Source organism: Schistocerca piceifrons, chromosome 2 (assembly GCF_021461385.2).
Source record: "Schistocerca piceifrons isolate TAMUIC-IGC-003096 chromosome 2, iqSchPice1.1, whole genome shotgun sequence".
NCBI classification, from domain to species: Eukaryota; Metazoa; Arthropoda; class Insecta; order Orthoptera; family Acrididae; genus Schistocerca; species Schistocerca piceifrons.
Window position 1 is genome coordinate 518,362,301 of NC_060139.1, and position 17,184 is coordinate 518,379,484.

At 38.3% G+C, this 17,184-nt stretch overlaps 1 protein-coding gene across 5 annotated transcripts in view; it reads left to right on the forward strand.

Annotated features, from left to right (window-relative positions):
- The window catches only part of LOC124776548 (arylsulfatase G-like), a 127,677-nt gene that overhangs the window by 34,549 nt on the left and 75,944 nt on the right, over window positions 1-17,184 (forward strand). For 4 of the 5 annotated variants that reach the window (XR_007015632.1, XM_047251581.1, XM_047251579.1 and 1 more), the window contains exon 2: window positions 3,390-3,769. Coding sequence is in view for 4 of the 5 variants with exons in the window: in XM_047251579.1 (XP_047107535.1) it covers window positions 3,390-3,769 (380 nt within the window). In the remaining variant the exon portion in view is untranslated. Of the gene's footprint in view, window positions 1-3,098; window positions 3,198-3,389; window positions 3,770-17,184 lie in introns of all 5 variants that reach the window. The other variant, XM_047251582.1, reaches the window with a different exon arrangement.

The window sequence follows — 17,184 nt, forward strand, 5'->3', positions numbered from 1 at the left end:
ACTATTGCCCCACGGCCCAGCACGCCAATGCTGACACATTGTCGCGATTGCCGATGGCCCCCGACCCGGTTTTCAATCGTGATGAACTACTCTGTTTCCACACTGATGAGGAAGAACGTCGTGCGGTCAAGGGTTTTCCAGTTACAGGCTCGCAGGTTGCGTCGGCTACTGCACAGGACCCGGTCCTGCGTCAGGTGATCGGTTTTGTTCAACGGGGTTGGCCGGACAGGACCAAGGCCCGGGCTTCGGATCCCCTTTGCAACTACCATGCCTTGCGCCTTCGTCTGTCTGTTTGTGATGGTGTTGTTCTTCTGGCCACGGATGGCGCATCTCCACGGGTCATGGTGCCAGTGTCTCTTTGCAAAGATGTTCTCAAACTGTTGCGTGAAGGCCATTGGGGTATTTCTTGGACTAAGTCCCTGGCCCGCAGGCATGTTTATTGGCCCAGTATTTATTCGGACATCGCCCACATGGTTGCTGCATGTGGTCAGTGTGCTCAACAACTGGCTGCACCTCGTTCAATGCCCTCTCCGTGGCCTGATCTGGGCAGCCATGGGAATGGGTGCACGCTGACTTTGCCGGCCCCTTCCTCGGTACTTATTGGCTACTGTTGATTGATGCCTTCTCGAAGTTTCCGTTTGTTGTTCGATGTCCATCGCCCACCACTGCGGCGACGACGCTGGCTTTGTCCAAAATCTTTGAGCTAGAAGGTCTTCCATCCACGATCGTCACTGACAATGGCCCTCAGTTCTCTTCACAGGCCTTCCGTGATTTTTGTACTGGACAAGGGATTCATCATGTTACAGCACCGCCCTTCCATCCGCAATCAAATGGGGAGGTCGAGCGCCTTGCCCGCACTTTCAAAAGCCAGATGAAGAAATTCCCTAGTGATTTTTCCACAGATGACGCTCTGCTGCAATTTCTGAGTTCTTATCGCTTCACGCCTCTGGGTGATCGCAGCCCTGCTGAACTCTTGCATGGCCGCCAACCACGCACTCTACTGCACCTGCTTCACACTGTCAGGCCTTGTGCTGTGTCCCCTAGTGCGGGAAAATACTCAGTGGGCTCCGACATGTTGGCACAAGGGTATGGATCTCGCCCTAAATGGATTTCAGGGGTGGTCAAGGCTCTTCGCACCCGCCGGCTTTGTGAAATACGTACGGACGACGGCATGGTTGTTCGCCATTACGACCAGATGCGCCCACGAGTGGTGGCCATGACGGTGCCACCCCCCCTTCCTTCGCCTCCACCAGCCCGAGAAGCCAGTCCTGTCACTGCTGCGATCTACTGATCTACCATACGTGTTGATGCAGCCGATGTCGCTACCACTTCCGCGTACGCCGGAACTGGCCCCAGTCGCGACGCCGCCTTCTCCAGGACCCATCTCGCTGGAGCACACCCCCAGGTCCACGACGCCTATGGATGCTACTCTGGAGTCCAGGAGGCATGTTCCATGCAGGAGCTTCCGTCCTGGACATTTTCGACCATACTCTCGTGTCTCTCCGTGGGATCTTCTCGGGGCCTCACAAGAGGCCATGGATGTCTCTGCACTGTCCATGTCTCCCAGGAAGTGAGTTTTTTTTGCAAGGGGGGAAAAGTGTTGTGACAGTGCCACAACATTTAACAGTGCCGCCACGACAGTACGCACAAACGGCGATAGAGGCGCTCCGCAACTCGGCTGAGTGCGGGAGCGCCACCTAGCTACGAACGGCGCCGGCCGCATGTCACGGCATGGCAGTCGAATAAGAGATACTGAGTTGTTATCATATAACCAGCTATTGTTTCTAAGTGAGTGTGTTTGAATATCCACGCAATTATTGGTGATTAAAGGTTATAACAGATCTTAAATATCTAAGCTCAGAAAGTTTTGTGTTACAGATATCAGATTTTGAAAATGAAACTGTCAAAAAGTTGACTTACTTTTCCGTAGTCCCTTAATGTATTATGGTGTCATATTCTGGTGCAACTCGTCATCCAGAAGGAAAGTGCTTGTTACAACGAGGTATATGATAAATATAATGTGTGGTGTCCACTCTAAAACATCTTGCAGACTGCTCTTTAAGCAGTTGTGCATATTAAAAACAGACTCACAAAATATTTACTCCAATATGAAATTTGTTTGTCAACAATGAATTACAGTGTGAAATCAGTGGTAACAGTCATGAATATAATACTAGAAGGAAAACTAATTTACACTATCCTTCTTTCAGCCCAGCATGTCACAGAAAAGAGTAAAGCATTCAGCCAGAAAATTCTTTGATCACTTACCAAGTGATATAAGGAATTTAATAAATAGCAAAAGTCATTTCAAATGGAAAGGAAATCTCTTCTGCTTGACAACTTCTTCTTCTCCACAGAATAATTTATGAATGTGCATTTAAATGGTATTAAATCTGTGAGCTCCTTCAGACGAGGTGACTAATTTTTGCTTGTGAGGCACCGTTGATCTAGAAGGTGGCTGATTTGAATCCTGGCTGCGGAAAATTTTCACCATCAAGTCCAGCAACAAGATTAGAGGTGATAGTCTAGAATTCCTGATCAACAGCTATTCTGTCAGTGACCTGGGTTCAGATGCAGAATTCTCATAAAGTGAGGGCATGTTACACCACTGACAATGATTTGTCTGCTAAATATGGTGGCCTATATGTTTGTTTCTGAGGAGGCTATGTACTGGCATCGGGCTTCTCCTTGCATCTACATCCTCAACAGCAACAACACAAACATCGCACTGCACTACACACACAGTCATCACAGTTACCTATTCCAAATCAGTTACAGTGAAGGAAATTGTTGCGACAGATGCCGAGTGGCATCAAATGAGAGACTTGCTCCAGGCTGTGAGTTACGTGAATAACTGAATTTGGGAGACACTTTCCTATGTATTATTTTTAGTTTCAAAATTATATTGTGCTGCCTTTGTAGATCAGGTAGTGTGATTATCATTAGTGAATATTTGCATCCAGCTAGGTAAATACTGAGCTGGTACCCATGCCCCACCTCAGATACACATTATATAAACACTTAGAAAATGTTCTCACACTTGAACACGTGACTTAACTCAAGACACAGGCAGATGAGGTACACTAATTCTGTCGCAGGACAAGTGGTGGGAGCACGAAGGACATCCAACCACTAACTGTTACTAACATGAGCAAGACCCACATAACAAAGCCAATTACATAGAGGATCAGTAAAAGGTGAGGAAGAAAACAAAAATATTGTAGTACTTCTATGTATGGATGCATATAACTTAGATTTTTTTGTTTGCAATATAAAGATTTGTTATGTTGAAATGGTTAAAATTCCATTTCACAAGATGTTTTTTGCTAAATTATGACAGAAAATGTGGTCAATATTCTGCCTTACATCATGTGATGTTTTTATTGCAGGTTTGTGCAAGTCATAGGAGGCAGGTGTCTGAAATACTAAGAACATATTCTAATGCATTACACACACCAAGAAGAATGCCTACAAATAAATATCAGTGCAAGAGCAATGTGAAGTTAACATCATTCTTTGCTTTGATTGTTAACTTGCACTTCAGTTTTGCGTATACAAAAGATAACTTTATTGTTGAAGGTGACAAAAATTCACCAGTTGTAAATCAGTCACAAAATACAATATGTTCCAAAACTGCAATAGGAGATGATCTGAAACCAAATATTGTCCTGATTATGGCGGATGACCTGGGCTGGGGTGACTTTGGCTCATACTGGCCTCACACAGCTTTGACACCAAATGTTGATGCCATTACCAAGGAAGGAATGAGGTAAATAATTAAAAGGTTACATTAAATCCCTTCAACAAGTAAATTTTCTTGAAAGACAACTGTTTCTTTAGTAATTTTAATTTGAGATAATGTTTAATGTGGCTGATAAGTAATTTCTTACTTCAGTCATTATTACACATTTCAAATGAAGGAAGCTCTGGGTAGACACTTAACATGTCTTCTTTATGGTAAGTAGCAATCTATCTTTCCTCCGTTGTTGTTATTATACGCTTCAAATGCATATCCCCTTCAAGATTTATGTAATTCACACCTGTAATGTTTAGAAATAAAATATTGATGGCATTGTGAGATCAGATAACTTTTCATTTGCTTTTGGAAATGATATTATACTGCATGTAATATGGCACCCAACTATTCTGCAGTGTTTTGCACTTTCCTTGGGATGTTTTCTCATTTTACCCTACATTATCTTTGTGCACTGTCAAACTACAGGATGGTCAAAATCAAACTGGCCCAGATAATACCTCATGCATTTTAAGATAGGCAATCCAACCCTGCACAAGTGTCCACTTCTGGTTGTCAGCACGTTTTTTCAGTGTGTCCAAAGAATTAAAATTACTGGAGCTGCTATACCAGTAATGCTACAGTTAGTGAACACCATAGTGTTAACTAATACTCGTGGGCAGGGATTGTCTGGCTGGTACTGATTCCATGGCACATAAATACCATGTAACTAGTGTTTTTTAAGACAATTACAGGGCTGGGTCAGCAATGTTCTACACAAAAATTTTGGCAGAGAAGCCCTCCTTCTGATTGTTTCAGGCATTAATCTAGATGGCAAACCTCAATTATGAAGTTGAGGATCGAACAAGATGCAAGGTTGAGAATGATCCCAGCTCTTGGATGAAGACAGCATTACTCTTTTAATATTATTACAAGCCCAGCTTGTGTTCAGTGACACATGTCAGTGTGGATGTCAGAAAATTATGTGCAAGAAAGAACAACCTTATGTTGGTGTGACTGTTGTAGAATCCTTTTACTTCCCTGCACTGTATGCAACATGGTCTAGCACTGAATGCTTTTGGTATTATGTTACTTACATCACTGATAGCCAGAAGTAATCAGCCTGACAAAAGCAGAATCCAGTTTCTGATATTCGCAATGTATTTTGCATAGATGAGCCTGTAAAGTAATGAACAAAATGAACTATATAATCTTTGACATAAGAATACACATGTTATGAATTTTATCATAGTTACATACAAAAGAGCAAGTGTGTGTGTGTGTGTGTGTGTGTGTGTGTGTGTGTGTGTGTGTGTGTGTGTGTGTGCGGGCGCGCGTGTGTGTGTGTAAAATTGTATGTTAAAATAATAAATGAAGTGAAAGAGTGTGTACAAAAAACAATTAAGATTTTATATGTGCTCTCACTTTTTGTTGGTAAAATTGTTAAAGAGTATGTTCAAATTGAGAACCGTATGCATTACGACACATTCATACACAATGTTCAACTGATGAACGTACTTATGTCTGAAGTAATCATATTACATGCAACAGCAATTCACTCTCCCATATCCTCCACAGTTACTAGAATTTTCCTGTAGACCACATTATTGACTCAACCTCAGAGAAAGGAGGGTAATGATATCAGGATAGGCAGTTGTGCTGGATACCTCTGAATAGGACTGCTGCTTTCCACCCATTGGTTTGAAAATAAGCATTTTAATGCATCTCTTGCTACTGAATAACTATGGGCTGGACATCCGTCATGTTGGAACTACATCATTTGGCTTCTCATGGGCATATTTTTAATAATAGGAGTAAAGTATTTATCACAAAATGAGTGTAAATTTTCCCGTTTAATGTACCATCAATTAAATAGGAGGTAATCATGTGCTGTCTGACTATACCACACCACACATTCACATTCCAGTGTTGTTGGTCAAACATCTGATGAAGCCAATTTTGTTTTCTGTTTGGTACTATGCAAAAAGATACTGAAAATCACTACTATTTCTGTTGTAGTGTAGGGAAATATGGAATGAGTAATATTTATTTGTATGAAAAATACACAGAACCCTTCTTTAGCTGATACAACCTGGCAAGGGCTGGCATGCAGATTAATTGTAGTACCTGGAAGAAATGTCACTTATGCAGCTTCATTGCTAGCAATCTTTCATTGTATTTCTGTTCTTGGGTCAAAACTTCCTCTCTCATGGAGTGGGGCGAGGTAAACAGTGTCTACCTGGGAACCATTCTGCATACAGTTCTGCTGCTCTTGATGCACTTTGATGACATTATCTATAAATTAGGAGCATGTTGATCCATTCTTCATTAGTATATGGCATTGGATTCCTGAAAGTAATTAATGCATTACCAGTGATTTGATTATGTGGATGTTTTACAAGCAACACACAGTTAAGGATTTACAGCATCCCTCATAACAAACATGATCTATGTAGTAAGTGATTCAACTGCACTCAGGTAACTATAGATGGTTCAGTGTGTTCAATGTGTTTTTACTCTGTGATTTTTTGTTAGATCTGCAAAGTCATCATGATCTGCTATTCTAGTGTCAGTAAATAGCATAGTTCAGTTAAAAAAATTGATGCCTGCTCCTTGGTTATTAATTAAGTTGCAAGAAAACATTGTTGTTTGTTCCATGATCCCCTGCTTGCTGTTCATGTAGGTGAAAACAGATTACAAATATCATTAGTATATCAAATGTAATTTGAGGTAAAAAAGTTAGGTGCCTCATTGTGTATGATTTATGGCTATAGAGATATACAGGTAAATCTATAATTTTGTAACTGAAACAGTAAAAATGTTCACAATAAAATTCTTTTCCACTAATGGGTCATAGAGCAATATTTTCACAAATCCATCCTCCATGTTAAGTATAAACCTACCTTTTAATTGAAACTTCCTCGCAGATTAAACTATGTGTCAGACCAGGACTCAAACCTGGGAACTTTCCCTTTCGTGGGCAAGATCTCTGCCAACTGAGTTACCCAAGTGCAACTCACAACCCATTCTCACAGCTTTCTTTCCACCAGTATCCCACCTCCGACCTTCCAGACTTCACAGAAGTTATCAAGAATAACTTGTAGGATTAGCACTTGCAGAAGAAAGAATAGTGCAAAGATGTGACATGCCCACAGCTTGGGGGCTGTTTCCATAATGAAATTTTTCATTCTGCAGCAGTGTGTGCACTGATATGAAAGTTCCTGGCAGATTAAAACTGTGTGTCAGGCCAGGACTCGAACTGGGACTTTTGCCTTTCACAGGCAAGTGCCGTACCAACTGATCTACCAAGCATGACTCATGAACCATCCTTACAGCTTTACTTCTGCCAGTAGCTCATTTACCACCTTATAAACTTCATGGACTTTTCCCTGCAAACTTTTTTTAATGTCCAAGAAAGTTGCACATCACTGCATACTGTGCTTCAGAGTGACATAAGTTCCTTCTGACTACATTTTATTTAATTACTCATATTTGAGTCCAATACACTGCCATGTCTGTGTATGAAGTTTCAAATGGTGTGGGGTGAGTCTGAAACTTTCTCTATGACAAATATGATACAAGTATCTGAAACAGGAATATCTGAGTATATTTTGATCATCTTATGCAATATCATACAACTCAAATGGTCTACTGGTGCCATAGCAGAACATCGATGACCACACACAAAATGAAACATTGTGTGTAAAATTTGTTGGAGTCAGTGTGGACGGCGAGCTTACAAAATGTCAACACCTAGGTAGGCTTAACAAGTGTCACATTTTGTCATGTTTTATACAAAGACACATTCCTCAGTCTACTTACTTGGAGATATAGTTGCTACCTTACATTGCTTAATTTCATATCACATAGTCTTAGAGAACTATCTCATGGGGCAATACAGTTAATTCATTCATTTACACTTACTGGTGAACTACAACCAGGAAGAATTTACTGAATTTAATGGTTAATGAATTGAGCTTAATATACATTGGAATGGTACTAAACTGGTAATGTCACTGTAAATCATTGGTGGTGCATGTTGCAATGAAGTTTCCTACTCTGAAATAGTTTTAGTTGGTGGTCAAACTATTCAATAACACACATAACATCATTGATTTAAGTTGAATATCTTTTCACTTTCATTCACATTGAAGCACACTTCAATGATGACCAGATCACAAACTTTCCTTTATACTAATAATGTTATGAAATTTACCATATAGCGGAGATGCTGAGCCGCAGATAGACATAACAAAAAGACTGTCACAAATAAATATTTCAGCCAGTAAGGCCCACACATGCACACACACACACAAATGCAACTTACACACAACTGCTGTCTCAGGCAACTGTAGCCACACTTTCATAATATTGTTACACTCCATCCCAGATTTTCCATTGTTTGAGATTTATATTAATAACTGTTTGACAGTCAGAATATGTTCTGATCATCCCAATTTCTTTCAAGTGAATATTAGTACACCAAGTTAGCTACTGCCCATAATAAGGTCTATACAGTGACAATGTCACCAATTAAGAGTCCCATACTGAAGTCAGGCAAAAGCTGAACTCCTTTTTACAGTTTGGACTTTTCGTATTATCAAACCTTTGCACAGAAATATGACTCAAGTTATATCTGAGCACTGTTATTTTTGCACATAATTGCTGTCAGAAGGATTCCCAATCACATTCTTTTATCACATAGATGCCACTGAAATAATTACTGGGTACAAACTTTGTCACTGATACACTTACAAAACGCTCCCTGCTTGGCAGCTACACAAGCCAACATAGAGATGTAAGCTAGGTGATAGCTAATTGCAGTGATGTTAATGCAGATTCCACCATGCTACCCAAGTTATAGCTAAATTTGGACTGCTGACTTTTGTGTGGTAGAGCTATATAAAGACAGGAATATGGAATATTAATGAACTCAGTAATTACATTCTCCTTTACACTGAGGTGACAAAAGTCATGGGATAGTGATGTGCATATGTACAAATGGAGGTAGTATCATGTAAACAAGATATAAAAGAACAGTGCATCATTTGTACTCAGGTGGTTCCTGTGAAAAGGTATCGGACGTTGATTATGGCCGCACAATGAGAATTAACACTCGGAATGCGGAATGGTGACAAGAAATAGAGGAATGGGATATTCTATTTTTGGAATTGTTAGGGAATTCAATATTTCAAGATCCGCAGTGTCTAGAGTGAACTGAGAATACCAAATTTCAGGCATTACCTTTCACCATGGATAACACAGTGGCTGACAGCTTTCACTTAATGACTGAGAGCATCAGTGTTTGTGTAAAGTTGTCGTTGCTAACAGACAAGCAACGCAGCTTGAAATAACTGCAGTAATCAAAGTGAGATGTGTGCCAAACATATCCATTACGGCAGTGAGATGAAATTTGGCGTTAATGGGTCTTTGCTAACAGCGCAATATCACCTGCAGTGCCTCCCCTGGGCTCATGACCATACTGGTTAGACCTTAGATGACTGGAAAACAGTGGTCTGGTCAGATAAGTCCTGATTTCAGTTGGTGAGAGCTCATGGTAGGGTTCAAATGAGGCACATATACAATGAAGCCATGGACCCAAGTTGTCAACAAGGCACTATGCGAGCTGGTGGTGGCTCCATAATGGTGTGGGCTGTGTTTACACACAATGGACTGGGTCCTGGTTACATTCAGCTACTTGGAGACTATTTCAAGATATTCATGGACTTCAAGTTCTGAAACAACAATGGAATTTTTATGGATGACAGTGGGCCTTGTCAACACACCACAATTGTTTGCGACTGGCTTGAAGGACTTTTTTACAATTTGAGCAAATGATTTGGCCACTGATATCACCTGACATGAATCAAATTGAAAATTTATGGGACATAATCAAGAGATCAGTTGGTGCACAAAATCCTATACTGGCAACACCTTCACAATTATGGTCGGCAATAGAGGCAGCATGGCTCAATATTTCTGTAGTGGACTTCCAACTACTTGTTGAGTCCATGGCAAGTTGAGTGGCCACTCTATGCTGCCAAAAGGAGGTCTGACCTGACATTAGGATGTATCCCAAGACTTTTGTCACCTAAGTGTATAATAATGTAAATGTCAAATTTATTAGAGTTGTTTCTTGGTTATTCAAGTAGGATTTTGTTTAACTGTATGGTAGTTAATTATGAAAATATAAAAGTCAGCTGTACTGTTTGGTTGACACACTGTGTACCTATGTGGTGGTTTACTGATTTTCGTGTAAACTTCTCAGGTTAGTAATTTCCCTATTTCATTCAGTTTCTTAATTAGTGACTTATTCAGATAATCAGATGTACTATCTGGGTCCAAAAAATTAGGCTAACAAAAATATGTCAAATCTGGGAAATAAATAAGCTTAAGATAAGGAAAGGGCAACCAGTTGCCTATAGCGGACTACTGTGTGATACACAGAAACTCATAACAGAAAACTTTTCACTCTAGCTTACAGGCTCCTGTCCTTTTTTGTAGTAAAAGTATACATATTTGCACCCAACATCACATGAACACTCAAATGTACTCTCCCCATATGTGGTGAGATTCATTACTGACTACTGATTATTGCGAGCAGTTGCATTGACAGATGGCAGTGAGGAGGGTTTAGGGAAGGACACACGAAAGGAGGAGGGGTAGCAGGATAGTGTGAAGCAGGTCTGTGAACACATGAATCAGTGGCTGCACAACAAGACAAAAGGAGTTCAGACTGTAGAGCTGCGAGGTAGAGAAGAGGAGAGGGAGGGGGCAGAAGGGAGGGCAGGAAAGAAAAGAAAGGTGGAAATAAATGGGGAGACAGGGAGGGGAAAGGGACGGAAAAGGGGGGAGAGGAAGGGGGGACAAGAGGAGGTGTAGACAGAAAAGAGAAGCAAAAAGAGCTGAGGCTGTGGGTAACAGGTTACCAGAAGTTTAGGCTTGGTGGAGTGCGAGAGCGCAGAATATGTTGAAGAGACAATTTCAACCTGGATATCTCAGAGAAACTTGTGGTAGAAAATAACCTTGTTAATGCAAAGAGCAAAATTAGAGCTATTGACTGAGCTGGGTCTTTTTGAGGATAATCGGTTATTACTCCACAAAATTTTCACTATCACCTGGTGTGGGAACAATTTCAATTACAGATTTATCTTTAAAAGAAGTGTTTTTTGGACAACTAACTCCACCATTGGGAGTAGCAGCACTGAAATGATGTAGTGAACTACAAAATTTAATAAGCTACTTGTTAGACAGGAATTTCAAAATTTCAAATAAATGAGGTACATCTGTTATCAGTTTAGTAATTTAAAAAATTGTTATTTAAAGGAATACAATCATAATAATAATTCTACCTTGCTACATTTATGATACCCCTGTCTACACCACTGAATTAACAGAAAGTTATTGAAAATAATTAACTAGATATTCCAATACAGAACAACCAGTAGTTCTGCATTTACATTTTGTAATTTCAGTTTTAGAAATGAATGACAAATATGACTACCAAATTTTCATAGAACACAAATTTACAATAGTGCATATGCATATGAATCTGAAGTTGGTCATCACTGTACATTACAAAAATACAGATTTGTAAATGTGCAAAAATGATTTTACATTTTCTTGAGTAAATTCTTTTGATACACATTTTTAAACAATTTTTTTAAGTATTTCAAAAATTTTTGATTGCTTTAACACTGTCCATTTTAACTTTGAAATGCATTGTACACAGGACAGATAACACCATTTAACATAGTCTTTAGCTACTGTGAAGCACTGAACATGAAAATTCTCTTTATTATACTTTTTTATTTACTGCACTGCATAGTTCTGGAAAGAACATTATTCTTATCTTAGCCTGATCTCTGGCATCTATTAGTCCATTTCATTGGCACTGCTACTCTTTCTCTGTGACAAAGTTTCCAACCATGTGATGCTCAAGGCATATTCTGCACATTTGCACCTGGTGGTCAAAATAGGACCTACTTTTTTCCCAGTGTAGATCAGTTCCACATTAAAGCGTTAGAAATTTTGCTGCCATATGTTATTACTGCCCACAGTGGATCTCTGTGAGTGGCTGCACTTAATTGTAACCACCCAGTCCATACCAGAAATAACAAAATTACTTTACATTAGTAAGCTAAAATATTTTTATGAAACCTGTAAAATGTATATTCTGTTTAAAACACTTAGAACATATATACAGCAAAATTCTGTATATTAGACTCTCAAATAAATTAAGAGGATGGAAGCTATCCTTAAGGTCCAAATGACCTTTAAACCAAAGCAAATTACTTAACCTTTTCAATTTTTAATTGTTCAAAAACTACAGTATTTATTTCTCTCAGATTTTTGCACATTTATTGTATTTTTCAGCAGATTAATCACTAACAAATTTTTCATAGAAGCTTACTAATTAAGTTCACTAATGCAGAAAGATAAATGGCTAATTTACAGCATAGAGGAGGTAAATGCAACAGTATCCTGAAAATAAAATTTGCAGCCATCTATATTATGTGTCTGAAAGTGTCACGAAGAAGATGAGTTATGGATGTTCAAGCATGAGTGATGCCAATGTGGCACCAGTTTGGCACTTTGTGGAGGGTGCTGTCTACCAGTCCCCTGTAAGAGTCCTGCAAAAACTGCAAGTTCTCATCAGAGCAGCAACTGCACATGTTAATAAGGACATGATAGCCTGGACATGGGAGGAACTGGAATAATGCTTACCTGCCCTGCACGCTACAAATGGGGTGCAGATTGAACTCTGTTAAAGTGCTACAGAAACTTGAGGTGTCTGTGTGGACATTATGCTGTGAGCTTTACCTTTCTACCTATCCCCATTTATGACATACAGGGTGAGTCACTAACTATTGCCACCTAGAATAACTCTGAAAGTACGATAGTAGCTGAAAAGTTTGTGGGAAAAATGCTACATGGGACAACAGGGGCCATAATATGACATTGGTTTTTTGTTGCTAGGTGAGGTCATGTCAGGGATATGAAGGTCAATTTTGTTTTTTTAAATGGGATGCTATAGTTTGGTACTTATTTTCTGATAGCGGCTATCGAGATGAATCCAATGATGTGTAACAGTAAGGTGTTTGAAGGTCACGAAGGTAAAAAAAGTGGCATGAATGTCCATTTACAGAAGGTGTTTGAAGTGATGACCATTGGTATCAATGCAGTGCTGCAATCTTCTTACCTTGGATTGAGTGGTATTCCTTATCACATTGGCACTTATCAAAGCACATACTCTGACAATTCTCTCTCGTATATTGTGCAAATAGTAAATATTCGCCAAATACAGTGTATCCATCTAACGCGCCATTGACATGTAAACACCATTTGACGGTTTTGAAATACAACATTAATAGGAACAGTAAGAGTAGTATCATTGAATCAAGTGAATATGAATGATTTATTCCTTTGAAGAACAAGTCGAAATGCTTCTCATTTACGGAGAATGCCAACGAAATTCAGTGAGAGCTAGAGACTTATACACTGAAAGATATCCTCAACGTACTCACCCTAAACATCATACATTTAAATATATGTATGACAAATTGAGAACAGCTGGATCTTTAACTTATCAGAAACATGTCCATCAAAGAAAAGTTACTAACAAGGAAACAGAAATTGATGGTCTTGCCACTGTGGTTCGAGATCCTTGTGTTAGTTCACGTCAAATCACAAGGGAATCTGGCATGAGCCAGAGTAGTATTGTTCAGGTTCTGCATTTCCATAAATATCATCCTTACCATATCAGTCTCCACCAAGAATTAACTGGTATGAATTGTATGCATCACATTGAATTCTGCCAATGGGCTAAACTTCAGATTCAGAGGGACGACACATTTATTCATTTGATTTTATTTACTGATGAGGCTACATTCATGAACCATGGAAATGTTAATTTTCATAACATGCATTATTGGGCAACTGAAAATCCATTTTTACTGCAGCAAGTTGCACACGAAAAACCATGGTCGGTGAATGTATGGTGCGGGATTTTGGAGGACTGAATCATAGGCCCCTATTTCATCAAAGAGAATCTTAATGGTAGGAAGTACAGCACATATCTGCAAGAAACGTAAGGTGTGTTATTGGAAGAAATACCTTTAGGAACAAGTAACAGAATGTGGTGTCAACACAATGGGTGTCCGGCACATTTTTCGCTGATGGCTAGAAATGAGTTGCAGAGACAATTCCCAAATCATTCAATTGGACATGGAGGAGATGTGTCAGGGTCAGCTTGTTTGCCAGACTTGATGCATCTGGATTTTTTTCTTTTGGGGATTCATAAAAGGCATTGTTTATAAAGACATTCCAACTACATCTGAAGATATGCAAGAGAGAATTGTCAGAGCAAGTGCTCTGATAAATGCCGATGTGATAAGGAATACCACTCAATCCATGATAAGAAGATTGCAGCATTGTATTGATACCAATGGTCATCACTTTGAACACCTTCTGTAAATGGACATCTGTGCCACCTTTGTGACCTTTGTTGACCTTCAAAGACCTTACTGTTACACATCATTGGATTTGTCTCGATAGTTGCTATCAGAAAATAAGTACCAAACTATAGCACCCCATAAAAAAAAAAAAAAAAAAAAAAAAAAGAAGGTTGACCTTTATATCACTGAAGAGACCCCATCTAGCAACAGAAAATCAACATCATAGTAACTTTTGTCCCCCAAACTTCTCAGCTCCTATCATACTTTCAGAGTTATTCTTGGTGGCAGTAGTTAGTGACACACACTGTATAGCTGATGAAAGTTGGAAAGTTCATTTTGGAACATTCTGTCCATAATGTCATTCAATTCTTTTCTTGCAAACCTGTCAACTGAAGGAGTGTATCCATAAAAATAAACTAACAGAACAACAGGGTCCCCAGCAGCTTCCTCAGCCTTCACTTTCTACCTAATTTTTTGTTATAGTCACCATTATTAGCTGATTAACTTCATCATTACATGTAAAAAAAGTAAAGTTCTGCATTCTGGCCCTAGATGGGCCATCCAGGACTGACTGACAGTCATGTCATCCTCTGCCAAATGTGACATTGGGTGTAGTGTGGAGGGACATGAGATTAGCACAGCTCTCTCACAGCTGTTGTCGGGTTAATTGACCTTATTATTACATATACCTCATATGTTTTGTCACTTCATTACTGCATCACTACTTCATTAATTAAACATCAAATACATTCCTTGTCCTTCCTACAAAAATTACTCTGAAGAATGACTCTTCATGGTAACAGACAAGAATGATATTAAAAAAAGCTTCACTTCCCATGATAGGACAGACAAAATACCAATTAATTACTTCATTTTAAACAACACAGTTATCATTTCTCAAGCCTGAAGGGCTACCCCAAGACAAACATTGTTCTCAATAAACATTACTGTGGAGAAAATTGCTTATTTTATTTCAACTTTCTTTACTGTGGGCTGAAGGGCTGCACAGTGATATTCTTTTACTGAAAAGGCACTTTCCTATACATAGACCACTGAACTTACTAGTTCAACAATATTCTTACAAATTGATAACAAATGTCACTGAATGTGTTTGAAATAGCTCAGCTATGTAATATTAAGCTGAAAAAGATTTGTTATGTTTTCACAAAATATTCATTAATATTGAACCAAAAAATAACAAGGTATTTTTCACTATAATATTGGAACAGTGTATTTCTTAACATATGCAGACATTATTATGTAATCAAGATAAACTATGAATAAAATATTATATAAGTAGGACTGGATGGCTTAGAAGCTATAATCATTTAAATTGCTTCAGGCAGGCAAGGAAGGAAAATAGTGAAGTGTAACTTTTGGATCCTAATGAGAGAATCATGTTGGATCAGAGTTAATAACCATAGTTTTGGAACACTGGAAACTGTAGAATGGGTAAAACACTGGTTAGGACAGAAAGACATGTTGGTACAGAATCTTGGATGCAAATGAGATGGATATGAATGAACCAGGAAGGGCAGAATGGATTAATGTAGTTGTGGAAAGCACTACTTGCCACTTAGTGTTTTCACTGAAGAATGGTGAAGTCCCTACTTGATCATTTTATTTACATTCCACAGTGTTTTCAGTTGTATTCACCAGATGAATGGCTCCCAGTTTCAGAAATGGTTTCAGCTCATATTGTTGTACTTTCAGACATGTTACTGAAGATATGTAAGGTTTCAAATCAGTTATATTTTTCAGGCCATGTATTTTATTAGATATAGGATATCTTAGTTCATATTCACTATCATCAGTAGCTCTTATCATTTTAAATGAGCCATGGTAGACATGTAGGAATTTATGTATCTCTTCATTCACATTACTGGATTTTTCTTTGGTTTTGACTAAACCAAATCTTCTACTTTATAACTGTGTGGTTTCACCCAACTATCATGACTTCTTTTCTCTTCCTTAGCCTTTATTTTCATCTTCTCATTTGAGACTATAATCTTTTCATCCTTAGATATTTCACTTAAAGCTGTAAACTCTATATCTACCCAAACATTAATTCACTGGGAGAAAATCAGTAGGTGATGTGCCCAAACAGTGTGTTTTTTATTACAATGTAAACAACATAGCCTTTTAATCTCTTTCATTATATATTCCCTTGGGGAAAGTAACTGGAATTATTTATGTGTTTAATTTTATATTTTCCCATATATTGCATAAATCTTTCAGAATGAATTGTGGCCTTTGTCTGATAATAGAGATTTTGCCACAACTTTATGAAAATACTGTGTTTCTAAGTTTTCTGCAAAGGCTTTTGTGTTGGCCCTTTTTACTGGATAAAGCTTTATATGTACTGAAAAAGTTGCCATTACTATAATAATGTATTTACACATGCCATTAGAATTAGTTAATGGTCACAGTATATCTACTACAACTAACACTGTTGGAGCATTGGTTAGAACAGAGTGTATTAAACCTTTTGAAAATGCATTAGTGGACTTACGCACTGGGGTTTATCACATCCAGCAAATATTTTCTTGAACCTTCTCCACAAATTATTAAATATTACAGTTTCCTGTATTTTTGATAATACTTTATTAATTCCATAATGCTCATAGCTTCCATGCAAATAATTGAGTAATTTCTTCCTGTGTACTTAAGGACTTTCTATTGAATAGAAAAACCTTTGTGAATAAAGGAAAATTATAAGAATTGTAATACAATTTCATTAACTTCAGGTTTGCATCACCATTCTCTTCACTAAACATGTATTTATAAATTTTTCCTTCAAAGTTTTGGAACCCATATACTATGGCAAGTGCTTCCAATTCACATATGTAATAATGTTTTCTGTGAAAAGGAAAAAAAAAAATAAATAAATAAATAAAATAAAACAATATACCTTCATAACTAATAACTCTGGAAGACATAACAAGAAGAGTTTTTAATATGAAATAATACAGACAACCACCATTGATAATAATC